General features: G+C 38.1%; 2 protein-coding genes and 2 long non-coding RNA genes across 4 annotated transcripts; 2 read left to right on the top strand and 2 right to left on the bottom strand.

The window, feature by feature from the left end:
- The first annotated feature begins 202 nt into the window (after window positions 1-202).
- LOC309491453 lies at window positions 203-1146 on the top strand. Its single transcript, XR_014203129.1, has 2 exons — window positions 203-352; window positions 738-1146. It is a non-coding gene; the product is annotated as an uncharacterized lncRNA (long non-coding RNA).
- Window positions 1147-2444: 1298 nt separating this feature from the next.
- LOC309491451 lies at window positions 2445-3320 on the top strand. The gene is made up of 3 exons (XR_014203128.1): window positions 2445-2734; window positions 2843-2923; window positions 3143-3320. It is a non-coding gene; the product is annotated as an uncharacterized lncRNA (long non-coding RNA).
- Window positions 3321-6718: 3398 nt separating this feature from the next.
- LOC309491450 (uncharacterized protein) lies at window positions 6719-8859 on the bottom strand. Its single transcript, XM_082190510.1, has 7 exons — window positions 8789-8859; window positions 8599-8710; window positions 8371-8457; window positions 8111-8293; window positions 7869-8021; window positions 7110-7299; window positions 6719-6951 (listed from the first exon to the last, which is right to left on the bottom strand). The coding sequence occupies exons 1-7, from the start codon at window positions 8849-8851 to the stop codon at window positions 6924-6926; spliced, it is 816 nt and encodes a 271-aa protein (XP_082046636.1). The 5' UTR covers window positions 8852-8859; the 3' UTR covers window positions 6719-6923.
- A 73-nt stretch (window positions 8860-8932) lies between these two features.
- Window positions 8933-10994, bottom strand: LOC309491452 (uncharacterized protein; the record flags this gene model as incomplete). Its single annotated transcript, XM_082190511.1, has 8 exons — window positions 10968-10994; window positions 10786-10887; window positions 10293-10525; window positions 10034-10212; window positions 9851-9941; window positions 9564-9708; window positions 9222-9421; window positions 8933-9079 (listed from the first exon to the last, which is right to left on the bottom strand). The coding sequence occupies exons 3-8, from the start codon at window positions 10512-10514 to the stop codon at window positions 8933-8935; spliced, it is 984 nt and encodes a 327-aa protein (XP_082046637.1). The 5' UTR covers window positions 10515-10525; window positions 10786-10887; window positions 10968-10994.
- Between the last annotated feature and the right edge of the window lie 5776 nt (window positions 10995-16770).

The following is a 16770-nucleotide window of genomic DNA, read 5'->3' as shown; positions in this document are numbered from 1 at the left end:
TTGTCTCCAACTGAAATCATTAGCTTAGATTGGCCCAAGTACTCCTCCTGGGATTTGGCCAAGCTAAGCTAATGATGTCAGTTGTTACAATGGAGTTTATTGCACACATAACAGGGCTTGAATTTCGGCGCGGGATTGCGGGTATAGCGCATAATTTTAATAATTCCCGCAGGTCTCCCACTTATAATGCGGGAAATTCCCGCAAACATTGATGCACTTTAGCCTGTAGGTTGTATTAGTAAATGAATCCACACAGATTATAAAATCAAATCAGTAATTTTAAAACTGTCTGCGAGACGCAATTTCACAAACAGCGCGAGTGATTCAGCGGTGCTGTGTCTTCTATCAGCTCGTTAAGCGCTGCAAGCGGAGATAATACACTCTCACGTTTCGGGAATCGGGCCAGCATTGCATCATGAGTAACTAAAGTTTACCTTTTGCACGTCTTTTTAAGTCTTACCAGTTTATGCATTCACGCGATTTTAAACTATTCGGTACGTGCGCGCTGTCCGAGATGCTTTTCTCTGCGCACACACACATAGAGTAAAGCCGCCTCACACACAGCTCGTGGGTAACAAAAGTTATTTTTCGTGGATTATATCGCTTTAACAGTCAAAAACATGCAAAAATTATGTCATTTTCGGTCTTGGTGAGTATCCTGTAAACACAGTCTGTTATGTCTTAAATAAGCATAAATCGCACGTGACCGTATAATGAACACAGGATCCGTGCACTAGCTCTTAAAGGGACAGCAGCCGTATGTGTCTGTCATTCATTTGGTTGTCAAAACAACAAAACATAGCTTTCATTTTAAGGAATCAGGATTAATAGCCTTTGTATTTAATTTAGTCAGGACTAAAATACTACCCAGTGTTATTTTACATTTGATTACTTTATTCAGTCTCTGTAGTATTTCTGAATACTAGTGTTAGACCGAAGCAAAAACTTTTCTCTTTATTTCTATTTATTGGTATCTTTATTCTATTGTATTTATTTGTGCTACTTTTTTCAATTTAATTCAAAGATTGAAATCAAGCTTCCTTGTGTTGTGTAAATTCTTAAGAACAAAATTACCCCATTGTAAAAATGCAATGAGTGAGCATACATTTAGGCGAGATAAATGTAATAAAAAAAAAGTCTAAACTCCCCCCTCAAATAAAAAATCCCCCCCATAAGAATCACCTAAGGGGGGATTTCCCCCCCCCATTTTCCAAAATGAAATTTTTCTATCCCACAGAGGCAGAAATGGATAAAAGCAAAAGAAAACAAAAAAGTAAGTTTAAATGACTTAATACATTAGCATTCAGACTTGATATTTGATCATTTTGATGTGAATGCTTGACCTGGATATGTTAATGATGTTGTTGTGTTCCTAATCTGAGTTTTGATGCCTTCAGATTGCTCCTACCACACAGGCCTGGGTATTTATCCAATTAGGAGTGCTCTGAAAGAAAGAGTGAGAAAGGTAAGACATGCATAACTGAACACCATACTACTCTTTATTTGTTCTATTTACATCAAAATAAAGTCAAGATGTTAAGTTAAAATACCCGTCAATCACAGAAGTAAAGATGGCAAATAGTCAAATAATGTAAATATTGTATAAAGTATATACTACAGTCTCTTGACTAAAATACTTTAAATATCATGGTAAAACATGAAACAGGAAACATGGTGGCTGTTACCAAAGCCTGATGCAAAAGAATTGTAAGCATGTATTGTTGTTCCTGTCATAGGGCCAAACAGAATTACTTATTGACTGGGAGCCTTGTGAAGCATGGTATGTGATCTACTATATGACAAATACAGAAATAAGATTGCTCTGACTCTCTATTTCACTCTCACTCTTACACATGTTTTGAAGTCAAACGCTTTTACCTAGACCTGTTTTGAAGAATGTGCAAATGTGTTTGAAGTTAACATTCCCAATCTAATAATTGAAATATCACATGTAACGTCATTCTTTCCCTTCTGTTTTCAGTGGGAAACAGTGGACTCCTACTTGGGAGCCCAAGGAGTCATTTGTTTAAGTTTTTTAATTTTGTTCATTTTGTAATATATGTAGTTTTATTTATTTTTATTGTACATTCCATATTCAATAACTTTTTTTATAGTAATTTTGTTATATTTCTATTCAAAATAAAGTGTTGTTTACAAGCCCTGAGTTGAAGATGGTAGATGTTCAACATTTTCTGCCATTTCAGAACTGGATAATTCAAGAATGCCTAACATACAGAAACAGGTTCTTCTTTTGATATGTGGTTTATCAAGAGGTTAGTAAATTATTCAACCGAGCAAAATGTGTGCACAAATGGAAGCAGGACTCTTCATTCTCTCTATGCTGAGTAACTGACATGCTGTAAGTCAGATGCAATTTATTGTAAAAAAAAAAAAAAAAAAAATTCCCTCACTGATGACAGTGTTAATTATTTAAAATGAATGTGCAATATCCATAATGGTCATCACAAACACGTTTCCAACCTGGCAGTTTCCAACATTCATACAATAGAAGGTGATGTAGTGTGATTATTTACAATATTTGATAATTTGTGATTGTTTTGGGGGGTTGTGTGTGTGATTGATTTAGCTGAAACTTTATATTCTTGGTGTTTTAAATGACCTTACATCTGTCCCTTTACTGATGTTTTACCAGTCACTGCTCCTGATAGGCTGATGTGGTCCCACTCCATTATTTGGTTTCAGTTCCATCAGTGGTCCTTGGTAAGGTAGATAAGTAAGTGTTGTACTGTTTTGGACATCCTCAATTTTTTACTTTACCAACTTCTGTACACCCACTGGAAAATGTCAGCTGAGCATTACATATTTGTCTCCCCCCAACCAGAAGCAAGCTGAAGAAGCCGGTCTTTCTCGTGTCCCACTTCTCTGTAGAAGTACCTCTCCACTGTTTGGTCGTTGATCCTTGGTAAGTACATCTTTCACTTTCATTTCACAGCCACACAATATGTCTGTGAATGACTGTAGTAATTTAATAAGTAAGGGATCATGTGTAGAACGCCAGTCATTATATTGAAAATAACTCCCTACAAGGCGAACAGGTCTTGCTTCATTCTGAAGGGACTTATTTCCCAATAATGACTGGCATTTTGGCCATAAATCTATGTTTTTCCAATTTGATTTTTAGGCTCTCCTGTTATATTGTGGTGGTGAGACTGTAGAAGGACCCAAAAAGAAGACCCAAGACGATAAGAATGCTCCAGTGGACAATGGTGGTGGTGGTGGTGCCGCTTTTACCTCATGCCGCTTTTAGCACACGGCTGTCCAATCAAACAGCCTGTTAAGCCTAAACACAACCCCACACACCTGTCCACCTATCATCTGCTTGCATCCCTGTAGTTTCCATTAAATGTATATTAAATTCAATTTTGCAAAATATTGAGATATTTTTGTCACTTTCATACATATATGCATAGAGAAGACAATAATTTTGAGATACTTTTGTCACTTTCAAATAGACAACATTCAACAAAGTACAAATTAATTAAAAGAAGCAATGTCTGTAAATGAAATTAGTATGCATTACATTAATAAATATGGAATAGTTTTTAAATTTAGTACGTTAACAGTGTTTTATTGTTAAAGGTAGTTGTGCAGTTTGTGATCGGAGTTTATTTGATGTTTACAGTCAAAAAGATTATTCCCACTACTCCGGGTGTGCCCCCAATGTGTGTGGAGTGGACACTCTTCCTCTGATTGAATGTTCATGTATTGATAATCCATAGCATAAGTAACAATAAAAATTATTTCCTTCTAACAATGACTCAGTGCGTAATTGGGTGATATTATAAAGTTCTGTAGTTTCATGCAGCCTGTTTATTGTTCTTTAGCCAAGCTGTACAGGGTGTTGCCTAGCAACAGGGGTCAGAAGTACACATTTTTGATATATTTTGTATAATTACACTTTTAATCGTTTGTCATTGAATGATGTGGTTCATATAACATAATTGCACATGAGATGGACCAATAACCGATAAAATTGTAAACCATATCTTAAGTAATAAGCATAACACATTTCAGAAAGATCTGACAGTGTTTTAAGGATTCAAGCCCTTTTAAATGTGCCATTTTTTACACCTTCGGTGGGCTCTACTGAGGTAACCTGGGGTCCAGGGGCAGTAAAATTTTCTCAGATGCTTCCTTCTATCTGGTTAAATATCATATGTAATTTTATTGCCACACACACACACCAGGCATATCATATGCAGAGATACAGTACAATATCATGAGTATGTCATGAACAATAATCACGACCATAAAACATAAAGATATGTGCAATTTTGGCAAAATAAATTCAGATGTATATGTTTTGCTAAATATATCCAGTTTCATAGCTAACCTGCTTTGGCAAGTCAAGGGCTCAGACTCGGATCCTCAGACAGCATGTGGACAGTAATTTTCGGGACAAACCAGTTCACTAAATAATTCTCCAACCATTGACAGAACTGGTTAGGGTTAGGGTTAGGGTTAGTCATTGTCACAAGCTATAGGCTTTTAGAAAAATATATGGTTTTGGTAGTTGAATCAGCTGTCCTTCAGTGGTAAATAGGCCAAAATGTACCACCTGTAAAGTTGGTTCCACAATCTACAATATGGGGCTATGTAAACTGTAACCCATATGCTAAAAGCCTGTGCATGTCAGTTCATATGAATTAAGACATGTTCTATCCTCCTGCTTACTTCGGTGCATCATACTGCATACATAGCCCCATATTCTATATTGATGAACTAATTCTCCAATGCATCAATCTCATCCATGCCCTCATCACCTCCAGACTGGACTACTGCAACAGTACTCTCTATGGCAGTATTTACCATGCTCCTGAAGGACCCCCAACACTGCACATTTTCTTTGTCTCCCCAATCAAACAAATTAAATGTATTATTATTATTTAATGCCTCTAGTGCTGCTCTGTATTTGCATATACACTCACCTAAAGGAAGGATTATTAGAAACACCATACTAATACTGTGTTTGACCCCCTTTCACCTTCAGAACTGCCTTAATTCTACGTGTCATTGATTCAACAAGGTGCTGAAAGCATTCTTTAGAAATGTTGGCCCATATTGATAAGATAGCATCTTGCAGTTGATGAACATTTGTGGGATGCACATTCAGGGCACGAAGCTCCCGTTCCACCACATCCCAAAGATGCTCTATTGGGTTGAGATCTGGTGACTGTGGGAGCCATTTTAGTACAGTGAACTCATTGTCATGTTCAAGAAACCAATCTGAAATGATTCAAGCTTTGTGACATGGTGCATTATCCTGCTGGAAGTAGCCATCAGAGGATGGGTACATGGTGGTCATAAAGGGATGGACATGGTCAGAAACAATGCTCAGGTAGGCCGTGGCATTTAAACGATACCCAATTGGCACTAAGGGGCCTAAAGTGTGCCAAGAAAACATCCCCCACACCATTACACCACCACCACCAGCCTGCACAGTGGTAACAAGGCATGATGGATCCATGTTCTCATTCTGTTTACGCCAAATTCTGACTCTACCATCTGAATGTCTCAACAGAAATCGAGACTCATCAGACCAGGCAACATTTTTCCAGTCTTCAACTGTCCAATTTTGGCGAGCTCGTGCAAATTGTAGCCTCTTTTTCTTGTAGTGGAGATGAGTGGTACCCGGTGGGGTCTTCTGCTGTTGTAGCCCATCCGCCTCAAGGTTGCTTCACAAATGCTTTGCTGCATACCTCGGTTGTAACGAGTGGTTATTTTTCCCTTTTCACACCATTCTTTGTAAACCCTAGAAATGGTTGTGCGTGAAAATCCCAGTAACTGAGCAGATTGTGAAATACTCAGACCGGTCCGTCTGGCACCAACAACCATGCCACGCTCAAAATTGCTTAAATCACCTTTCTTTCCCATTCTGACATTCAGTTTGGAGTTCAGAAGATTGTCTTGACCAGGACCACACCCCTAAATGCATTGAAGCAACTGCCATGTGATTGGTTGATTAGATAATTGCATTAATGAGAAATTGAACAGGTGTTCCTAATAATCCTTTAGGTGAGTGTACATTTGATGTATGTTTTAAAAATATATTAATTTTTTTGACAATTGGTCAACAAAAGTTCTGAAATCATACATAAACCATTAAAACGTCCATATTTTTGATTGATTATGATATAAAGAGGTGTGCTGTGGTGAAATAAACCTAATTATGCTTATCTTAGGTGCTGTGGGAATTTTGATGCACAAGATATCTTCAACAACAACCGTTCAGAGAGCATATTTTTGACATGTTGGTCAACAAAAGTTCTGAAATCATACACAAACCATTAAAACATCCATATTTTGATTGATTATTATGATAAAAAGAGGTGTGTTTTGAGATAAACCCAATTTCACTGACCTTACCAGCCGTGGCAAGCTTGATGTACCGGATATACTTGTAACACCTTGTACAGTATATAAGTGTTACACCCATTAATTTATGAAATGTCAGCATGTGGCACATATTTTGATTCAGGGACCTCCAGCTGCTTGTGTGTTGTCAGGAGGCAGAGCATAAGATTGGAAAAATTTTGATTTCTAGAAAGCGCTATTGTCAGTGAATGAGTAAGGTGTGATTTTACTTAGCTCATATATAAACCTTACAAGTCCAGAAAAGTGGAACAACAGTGTAACCCTGACCAGGCTCCTTTTTGCCCAGGCAAAATTAAATGGGAGACCACACATGGATTAAGATACAAAAAATAGTGATTTATTACAGTAAATATATGAGATGAAAAATGAGAAATAAGCAATAATCAGTATAAATGATATGGTATGAAATAAAAGTGTGGCGTAATCAGTCATATGGCAAAAAGGCGAACAAAAAGAAAACAATGTGATACAGGAGCGGAATAGCAGCCATAAAAGTCCCTCACACTGCCCAGGCTGCAATCAATCGATTACAGACACCTGCCCGGTAGCTCCTCCCTGAGAGACACAGACACAAACAGAGTAAACATTAAACATGTCCCTATTCAAACTCTGGAAAACAAATGTAGTATTAATGTTATCTTTACTCAATTTGACAGGTTACATAAATCAAGGGTATTAAAAAAAAAAGAAGACACTTTTCACATAATCATTACCTGCACTCCTCCTCTTCATTTTCACTGGTGTCTGGACTGCTGAAATCACTTTCATTTTCCTCTTCCAGCTCTATAGCAGAGCCCCGAGGACCCAAAACAGCCTTGTATTGAAGATGCACCTCTTTCAACGTATCCGAAACTTCAGATAGACGTCTTCTGCAGAGACAGGAAAGGCCCTTGTTTTGCTTGTCTGTAAGTGAAAAGTGAAAAACATCCAAATTACCATGACATACATTTACATTCATTCATTTAGCAGACGCTTTTAGTTAAACCCACAGTAGGACAACAATATGCAAGTGCTATGACCTTTCTCAGTTTGATCTAACGCAGTACAGAAAAGTTTTTGGGTTTATTTTTTGAAGAGAAGAGTAATGTTAGTATACTAGATCAAGTGCTTTTGAAAAAGATGCATCTTCAGATGTTTCTTAATAGTGGCTACGGACTCAGCAGCTCTGGTTGAGATAGGCAGATCATTCCACCAGCAGGGAAGTCATGGTAAAGGTCTGAGAAAGAGATTTTGAGCCTCTTTAAGATGGCACCACAAGACGTTGTTCGCTTGCAGAGCGCAAGTTTCTGGATGGCACATACCCACCTTGCTTTATAATATTTGTTATAACTCATCAAAATTAGATGGTCAGTGTAATGTTTTTCAACTGCTTTCTAGTAAGATATGTCTGTTGTTAGGTAAAGTTAAAGTATGGTGTCCTTAACACCATTACTTCCTTGTTTGATTGGTATGGTTACAAAGATGAAACTTGCCTTCCTCTGAAGTCTTTCTTTTAAGAGTTGCCTGCAACTTCTGCAACCATGAGCAGTGCTGGGCCATCTCCTGAACAAGTATTGTCCTTTCCTCCTCCAGTCTCATTTTCAGCATGGCTTTGTTGAACATTTTTAACTTGTCTTCGATTTGTGCTACAACAGAAGTAAAGAAAATGTATAAATAACAATTTTGACTTGAATCTTTACAAAATAAATCAGATGCCTCAGGAAACTCTGCTTACCGCTGCCATGAACCTCCCACGGCCATGTTGGGGATGGGTTGTCTCCTGATAGTGACTGCTCCACTTCATTTAGATCAATTGCCATGGCAGGCTCATGACTGTTATATGTCTCTATGTCTTTCAACAGCAGTCTCTTGCTCTCAGCAATTTTTCTCCGCAGGCGGTGACGGAACTTGCCGCTATCTGTAAAGACAAGCAGAAGGTATAAAAAAATGACCAAAAATACAGTGAGGAATTATCTATAGACAATGTAATTCTACCATTTTGGCGGTATAGAGCCTGCTTCCGCTGCCTCACGTTAAGGTAACGTCCCTCAATGGACTGCTCTAGGGAAGTACCTGTTGTATCTGGAAACACAACACAAAAACACAGGCTTACAGAGATAGTGGCATGCAGTATAGTAAGCAGTAGACAGCTTAAATATCATGATCTATGATCGCCGCCAATGAGGAAGCACAAAGTGAAACATGTTATTGGTTCAAACTTACCACCAGCTGCCCATTTCCTCACATCAGACACCCACACTGCTTCATCAGTGCAAGCCAAGCTTTCTTTAAGCTCCGCTAGACTTGCTGTCTCCTCCTGAAGCCTCTGGCAAGTCTAATTCGACAGTTAAACAATACAGTTACACAAAGCTACACAATAACCACAAATTGAAACCATTTACAGAGAACACACCTTCACATATCTTGCAGACAATGCCCGATGCAGTGTTGTGAATTTTTTGTAGTTCCAGGCCATAGCATGGATTGTAAGCATAGCCACACGTGCTGTTGAGAGTAAATGTTGAGTGAAAATCATGCAATAAAGCAATAAAAAAAATTACATTAGAAGAGAAATTCTACAATTACCTCCTTTCGACATGTATTTAGTTGTTAAGGCACAGCGGGAGAGGTAGCTGTTCACCTGTTCAACTTCCTCCCCTGCAGTTGACCCTGCTCCTTCTTGGTTTTTGCCACTCCATGTAATCTAGAAGAAGGCATGTAAGGGATAATGTAATGTCCGCCGATCATATCGGATAATAAGTAACGACAAGGCGAACCGGACCCTGACGCACAGCAGAGGGACTTATTTTCCGATGATAGTTAAACATAATAAACACTGAACATACCTCACACTTAGAGGAATGTGCTGTAGCGTGCATGACGCTTAGGAAAGGCCTGGTTGATGTTAGCCCCTGGAGATCAGGAAGGATGTTTGCTGATTTGTGTAAATATGGCCAGTATTTACACATTACATCCATGGCGATAAACCTTGGCTTTAAACTCATCAACTCCTTGTGCAGATACATGGGGTAGGCAAAGATTTCACCTAGGGATATAAAAATTATTATTGTACATTCTGAAGAGAACATCATAATGGGAAACTCAACCAAGCAGGGGTATATAAGCTGCATACAAACAACAACAATACAAAGTTACATTTAACAGCAAACAATTTATTATAATCTCACCTCTGAACATATTGAGCGCTTTAAGGAGGAAACCATGCCGACACACCGCAACCTCCATGCCCTCTTCGTCCAACTTGAAGGTCCTCCTAGAAGTCTCCTTCGCTGCTGTCCACGAGGAGCTCCCACATCTGCCTTGTCCAGGTAGCTGTGATGTAAATGAAACACACTATAAACATACTGTATATACTCCTTGTAATTTGAAGCTGAGGGCAGTTTTTTCACCAATGCAAATACAATCTGGGCTGTAAAAGCATACTAATTATATTAAGAAATAATTTGAAACCTGCCTGTTTCACAGCTTTATGCAGGACATCAACAAATGTTGACACAGATGTGTCTTCTGCAATAAATGCTCCTTCAAAAAACGAAGAGTCGGAGCTGAGGAAGAAACCAAACAGAACATTAATCTATGCTGAATATTAAATATAAAAAAATCCAGATCAATCTATACTGGAAGAAAAAAATATCACCTTCCGCTTCGGAGAAACCGGTATAGCTTCCTGTTGCCATCCACAGAGATTGCCAGCATGTCTGGGGTGCAAGCAGGGCAGGTGAAAGGTGCACCGCAGGACATGCTGTCTTCCTCAAAAGCACAATATGAAAATTCGAGGAAGCTGCGCTGCAGCGTGTCCCCGCACACTGGTCCTGACTGAAAGATGCATTATATTAAATGTTACTTTGGAGATGTCTACATATGGTAAAGAATTCTATAATATGGTGAATACTTACCCGCCCACCACACTTTGTACGGTGCTCCAGCAGCTTTGCCAAGGCTTGTCTGGACAGTGCCGGAGCGATGACTTTTAGTTCCCTCACACTGCTGAAAAGGTTGAGGGAATACAAAGTGGAAGAGCTGGTGGAAGCTGGCCAGTATCCACTGTTTATGAGGTCCATGAACTCTGGAGCCCACTGCTGCTGGCATGTTTGGCATGCAAACAATGGCTGGTGCATGTCATAACGCCCTTGGGTAATAAGAAAACAAACCCATGAATACCTGAGTTTTTAGAAACAATCAGCTGGGACACCTTAAGACACTTGGGCTACATCTTGAGTAGAATCACACCAGCATAGTTCAAATAAGTATATATTTTTTGGTTTATCATAATGACAAGATGTATTCTGTCGTTTTAGTTAAAGTACTATTATTTTCATTTTAAAGCAAAGGCAAAAAAAGGGGGAAACAGCTGAATATTCAAAAAAGATCAGAGTTTAGAAATATTACCATTGATGGAAATTAAAATGACTGCTTTGCCAGGTGACACAGTTATGCTGGGGACTTCACAGGGACATTTTTGAGTCACTCTCACCGTTGGCAAAATACAAGCTAGCAAAGGAAAGATAAACACAAAATTAGCCTACTAGATTTATTACATAAGAGTACAAAAGAGTTTTGCAATTACCTACCTTGGTCGTGTGAGCTGTATCCTCCCTCCCCTCTAACAAAATATTTAGATGGGGAATAGCTTTAAAAAAGCCCTCAAGGACTGACTCCCTATCGTGGAGTGGCCATCTTCTGTGAGTCTTGCTATCGCAGGTTTCACAGAACCACTGGTCTGGCAGACACTCTCTGCATCTAGGAACGAAATAAATGAACCAATATAGTCATTGAACCAACTCTTTAAAACAGCCCTGACTCCACCATAAACGTGCAGTTTATCCGAAACATGAAGACATCAATTAGTGATGCACTCTAAAAACCTACAAAGTATGAAAGAACATTAATGAGATCTCACCTAACAACTGCAGGCTTGCAGCAATGGCTACAAAATGGTTGGCCAACATCCTGAGTTTGGATGAGGCATTTAAGGCGGAATGGCCTTGCCTCCTTCCATCTTTGTGAGGCTTGCTGCTGCCTGAAAGCCCATGATCATGATGCCCTCTGGATTTCAGGGGAGTCCGACATAGCAGAGAGGCTCTCCATGTTTTTTTCTGCAAAGACAAATATTAATTTAATTGACAAAGGACCATTTCTATGCAGACCCATGATTTCATAAAAATGGGTAAATATATTGCCAATGCTTTCAGTAACATAAATTTCAGAACTTTTCCAAATCAACTTTCCAACAATCTAGGGCCAAATTCAGCATACTTTGAAACATGTATCAGGGTAAATTGTATGAACGTGAAAATTGAGACGTAATTCCATTGGGACAAAATTGAAAATACTAAATGTGTGATTGAAACTACCAAAAAAGTGGTTCAATAATAGGACTCAGGCCATTGTGGACACAATTTGTGGCTTTGATGATTTATAAGCAGTTGATGTGGGTACAACTGACCCTTCGCTAAGCCACGTCCGATACCGCCACAGGCCAATTCATGCCTTAGCAGGCCTTAACTAGGCACGGGAGGTCTGGCAAGCTTTCGAGTTTTAACATTTTATGCCAGAATTTTACATGAATCCAGGATTTGGGTGAACCCTGCTTTCAGAACTGCCTCAGAAAATTACCTAAAAATAATTCAAATGTATTCGACCATATTTTACCAAATTCCACTTGAGGATCAAGACTGGCTGCAGGAAGATCTTCAGTGAGCAGGTAGTTCCCGATCTGGTTGTGTGTAACTACAACAGAGCACACAGAGAAATAAAACCAAGTTAGACCACCAACACAACTTGATTTATTGACATGATGTGTAACCAATTACTATTATTATTATTACCGGTAGCTGAGGCTTTGGGCCGCCCTCCACGCCTCCCCCTTGGCTTGCCACGCCCTAAACACACCCTTTTTGGGATTGGCGGAGGGGGAACTTGCCTCTGCTCCTCGGATTCTTTCTGGGGGTTGAAGTGAAAATCATGATTAGGCTGTTAAATATATTTTTAACAAAAGATGCAATGGATATGAAAAAAAAAAAAACTCTTATCATAAACTTTATACCCTATATATTTTGAGGTGGAAAAACAATTTCAAGAAAGAATCCTTGATCAATGCATTCAGTTTGGCTGGACCAAGGAGTTCAAAAGTAAAAACCAACTCTATACCCCTTTCATAAAAATGTTTGACAATTGAGAGCAGCTAGATACAATCACAGACTGAATGAGTCTGAGGTACCTAGGCTTATATAATAGTCTACAAGAGTGATTATTATAGCCTAAATATTTCTTCAACCATTAAGGTACAATGGATTTTTTTGTATGTGGTAATACATAGAATAGGACTAGGACCCAATGTAGGCACTCTACTTCATTGCATCTGAAAATTAATAAAAAAAAAAATAAACGCCTAAAAAACACCTACCCTGGCTTCAGTCAGAACATGTTCTAAGCTCATTTCAAGAGCCATCCGTCTCCCCTCCATGTAATTGTCATCTTGACAATCGGTGACACGTGTAGTGGTCATCACAGAAACGAGGGGCAGACAGAAAAAGAAGGACAGACACAGAGATGGACAGACAGAGATAAGAGACACAGACAGAAATGAGAGACAGACCGAAAGACAAACAGTGCACAAATCCAGAGAGGTTGGCGCTTAAAAGGGCCTTTGGTTGTGGTGGTGTAATGATAATCTACTAGTAGGTGGGTAATGTTGGAAGAATCTAAAAACAAAAACAAAAAAACACTTGTTTACGGGGAGGGAGTTAATGGGACAGAGACAATGAAATGACTTAACAATGGATAAAATATAACATTTTTGTGACTGTTATGCACAGAGCTAAATATACCTTTTTTTTAATGAGCACTGAAGTGCTCAATTAAAAAACTAAAATGGACTTGGTTCTGTTCACTCTATTTTCTTTAGCGAATTTTTTTCTATTTTCTCTATTATCTTTTATTTCATATTGAAAAATTGTGATTAGCCACAATAGTAGTTATGAATTTGTATAGTTTATTATGGATTTATGTGGGTGTTTATTATATAATTTTGCGTGGATTTTTAACAATGATACGGCTGTAAAACTAACCAATCTGGCAACACCGTTCTTCATTCTGAACATTTAATGTTGGATAATAATTGTGGCCTAATGTAATACTGAAAATCTTATATTCCCCTATGATTGTAGGCTACCTTACATGATTATATATGCGACAAAAATGAACTTGAATTCAATTAACGTTAGCTAACTTTGCTAGCCTGCAAAAATCGATATTTTGGTGCAGAAAGCTATAAAGTCTTCGATCATTTATCGTCATAAGAATGAAATGGCCACCTTACAAAGTTTCTAAACACAACTTCTTGTCCTAATTCAACAGTTTTTGATGTGTAAATGTAAGAATAGTATCCATCTCTATTAATTAACTCTTCTACTTACCGAGTGGAAAATCGCAATGGACCTTGGGATCGACCCATACGGTGACGTCAGCGTTATTAATTAGAGGATTTAATAATAATAAAAAATACAAATAAAACTGATTAATTGAACACAATCGTAGCATATGATATATATATATATATATATATATATATATATATATATATATATATATATATATATATATATATTTATTAAAATCAGCAAACCTCCGATAAAAATACGTTTTTATCCAGCATGCTCTAGTTAAAGCAGTCAGCGTCCTAACTTACCTATGACAAGAAAATGCTTAAACTGCTTACTTGCACGCGCCTTGGAGCGTTGTTAAACTCATCTTTTAATGCCGTTTTACCTGCAGTTGAGCGTTGGTTTGGTCAAACTCACCTCTGATTTCCGGTTTACCTGCAGTTGAGTGTTGTTAAAATCACCGCTGAATGCGGTTGCACACCGTGTGCGTTGTTAAACTCACCGCTGATGAACGCGCTAAACCTTTGCGCAGAGGGCACTTTGATATCAGATTGCGAGGGTTTTTAAACATCAAAAACCTGTTGGAGGGCCAGATAAAAATGTTCTAGGGGCAGCCATTTGACTCGCCCTGAATATTTTTTTGGGTCGTGCTGACCCAAGACGTCAAATTTCAACGCTGCAGGCCAGGGTTCCAGAAAGAATCGTGCTGTTCCAATTGAAATGCATTAGTTTAAAAAACGTGCTGAAATTACGAAAATAACGGCAGAAAGAATCGTGCTGGATGCACGAAAGATTCATCCAATTGAAATGCATTAGTTTAAAAAACGTGCTGGAGTTACGAAAATAACGAAATAAACGTGTCCCTGCCACGAATAAATAGATTAAATTACGTGACCACTTCACGAACTGCCGTGAGACTGGGTTGACCAGTCACTACTGCAGCGTTAAACAGATTTCAACAAGATTTCAACGTCAAACAAACCAGACAACTCGTTTAAATAGTATTTTTCTACAAACTGTTAGCTAATAATTTTGTCAAGATGGCTACTGTAGTGGCACAGTCTCATTATATATTCGGATTGCGGACAGGAGTGAGGAATAATTTGTTGTATTTTGATGAGCAAACCATCATATTTCCGTGCGGAAACAACTGTGTGCGCTATAACATCAACCAATTTTACATTTTCAACTAGCAGAATAGTACAGAATCATATTAGCAAGGCTCCTCAGCTCCACTCCCGCCCCGCCTCTTTGCCTATTTTCTGTTATCCGGGAGTGACGCAAGGCCAAAATGGCGACGGCCGGCTCCGCCTACTTTAGGCTTCAAAAATGCTCTTCAGAAACCTACGGGTGACGTCACGGACACTACGTCCATATTTTTTTTACAGTCTATGGTTATCACACGCGCAACAACTTAAAAGATTTGAACGACACGTTTAATTCATCTATCTGTAAATATCTTGATATTGATTAAACTAGCTCATTTTGTGGTCTTTTTGAAGAAACTGCTGCCCATTTATTTTGTGAACACATTTATGGTTTGATTTAAGTTATATTTAACCCTACTAATGTGACCCACCGTTATATCCTTAAAGGTATAATTCACTTTGAAATTAAATGTTGGTATGTTTTAGCTTACCTCAAGGGCATCCAAGACGTAGGTGTCTTTTTTTCCGCAGTAGTTTCAATTTTGATATTTTTAGGTCAAACGGTTTCGCAGTAGCCAAGGCGACATCTAGTGTATATATCTATACCCGCCCGCGCTCTCAGATCACTTGGACGTGGCTGAGTTCAAGAGGTAAAAACGATATAAAAACTGTTCGTTTTCTCACACAAACCGCTCGTTTCGTGTCTTAGGCCATCAATGTGTACTTACGATGGGGAATTGTTTAATTTGGACGACGGGGAATTGTTTTAATTTGGACTCTGTGCATGCTGTTTGAGACAAGTGACCATCGACCTGCATTATATGACTGACAGACAAGAACGGTTTGACCTAAAAATATCAAAATTGAAACTACTGCGGAAAAAAAGACACCTACATCTTGGATGCCCTTGAGGTAAGCTAAAACATACCAAAATTTAATTTCAAAGTGAACTATCCCTTTAACGATATTATTTATTTTTATTACGAAATCCCAAAATTGTCATCTCTTGAATATGTTGTTAATTTCTTTATTTTATATCCAAACATTTTCATCCACAAGCAAAAGTGGCTTATTGCTTTGTTTTCCTCTTTTTCTTGTTGAATTTAACTCTCGTTTCATCCCTCAGGCCTGGGCCTATAACTAACAAAAAAATGATTTTTTTAAATGTATTATAATGAATTATTTAAGAAAATATATATTAAGATATTCAATCTTGTAGATTCTTTTTTCCTGTGTAAAAAATCTCATATTATGTATGCAAACCCATGATTGATATATATATATACCTCATAACATAGTAACTCAACAGCCCTACCTAGAACGGTTTTCCTCACTGTAAACCCGGATAAGTAGAATCTACTTAAAAAAACCAAGGTAACTCGTTGCCTTAAATTTTTTAAGTAATGAAGCATTAGTTGAATAAGACAAGTGGACTACGTTCAATGTACTTAAGCCCATAATGGAATGGAATAGAACATTTAAGTTGAATGTACTTATAACCGAGTTACAGTAACTGAAGATACTTAGTTTAAACAATCATTCCCCACCCATTTATTTAACTCAGCTTGTTAAGTAAGCATTACTCCATTACCAATTCAACTAAATTATATATTCTAACGGGCCCAACTTAACTTTTAGTTCCTGAAACTCAAAATATCTTTCAATCAATAGAGCCATGTAAAATACACACATACAACTGCAACATTACACTGATCCAATTATATTTTTATTGAACATGTCTTTTTTTTAGCAACAAAAGAAACAATGCCATGGCCTAATAGGCTTCTAGTGTGTAGTTTCCTCACATACTGTATTTTTACAGCACTAGTACAGTAAAAAGC

This window comes from Leuciscus leuciscus (genome assembly GCF_965113295.1).
Source record: "Leuciscus leuciscus genome assembly, contig: HAP1_SCAFFOLD_262, whole genome shotgun sequence".
In the NCBI taxonomy this organism is placed as follows: Eukaryota; Metazoa; Chordata; class Actinopteri; order Cypriniformes; family Leuciscidae; genus Leuciscus; species Leuciscus leuciscus.
The sequence above is the reverse complement of the archived record's forward strand: the minus strand, read 5'-3'. Positions and strand labels throughout refer to the sequence as shown.

What these genes read in the sequence shown, in the direction of transcription:
- LOC309491450 (XM_082190510.1), bottom strand. Translation starts at nt 8,851, where the DNA reads ATGGCCTGGAACTACAAAAAATTCACAACACTGCATCGGGCATTGTCT. An exon ending in TGTCTGCAAGATATGTGAAG is followed by an intron (nt 8,711 to 8,788) that starts GTGTGTTCTCTG and finishes CTGTCGAATTAG; the next exon opens with ACTTGCCAGAGGCTTCAGGA. An exon ending in AATGAAGAGGAGGAGTGCAG is followed by an intron (nt 6,952 to 7,109) that starts GTAATGATTATG and finishes TGTGTCTCTCAG; the next exon opens with GGAGGAGCTACCGGGCAGGT.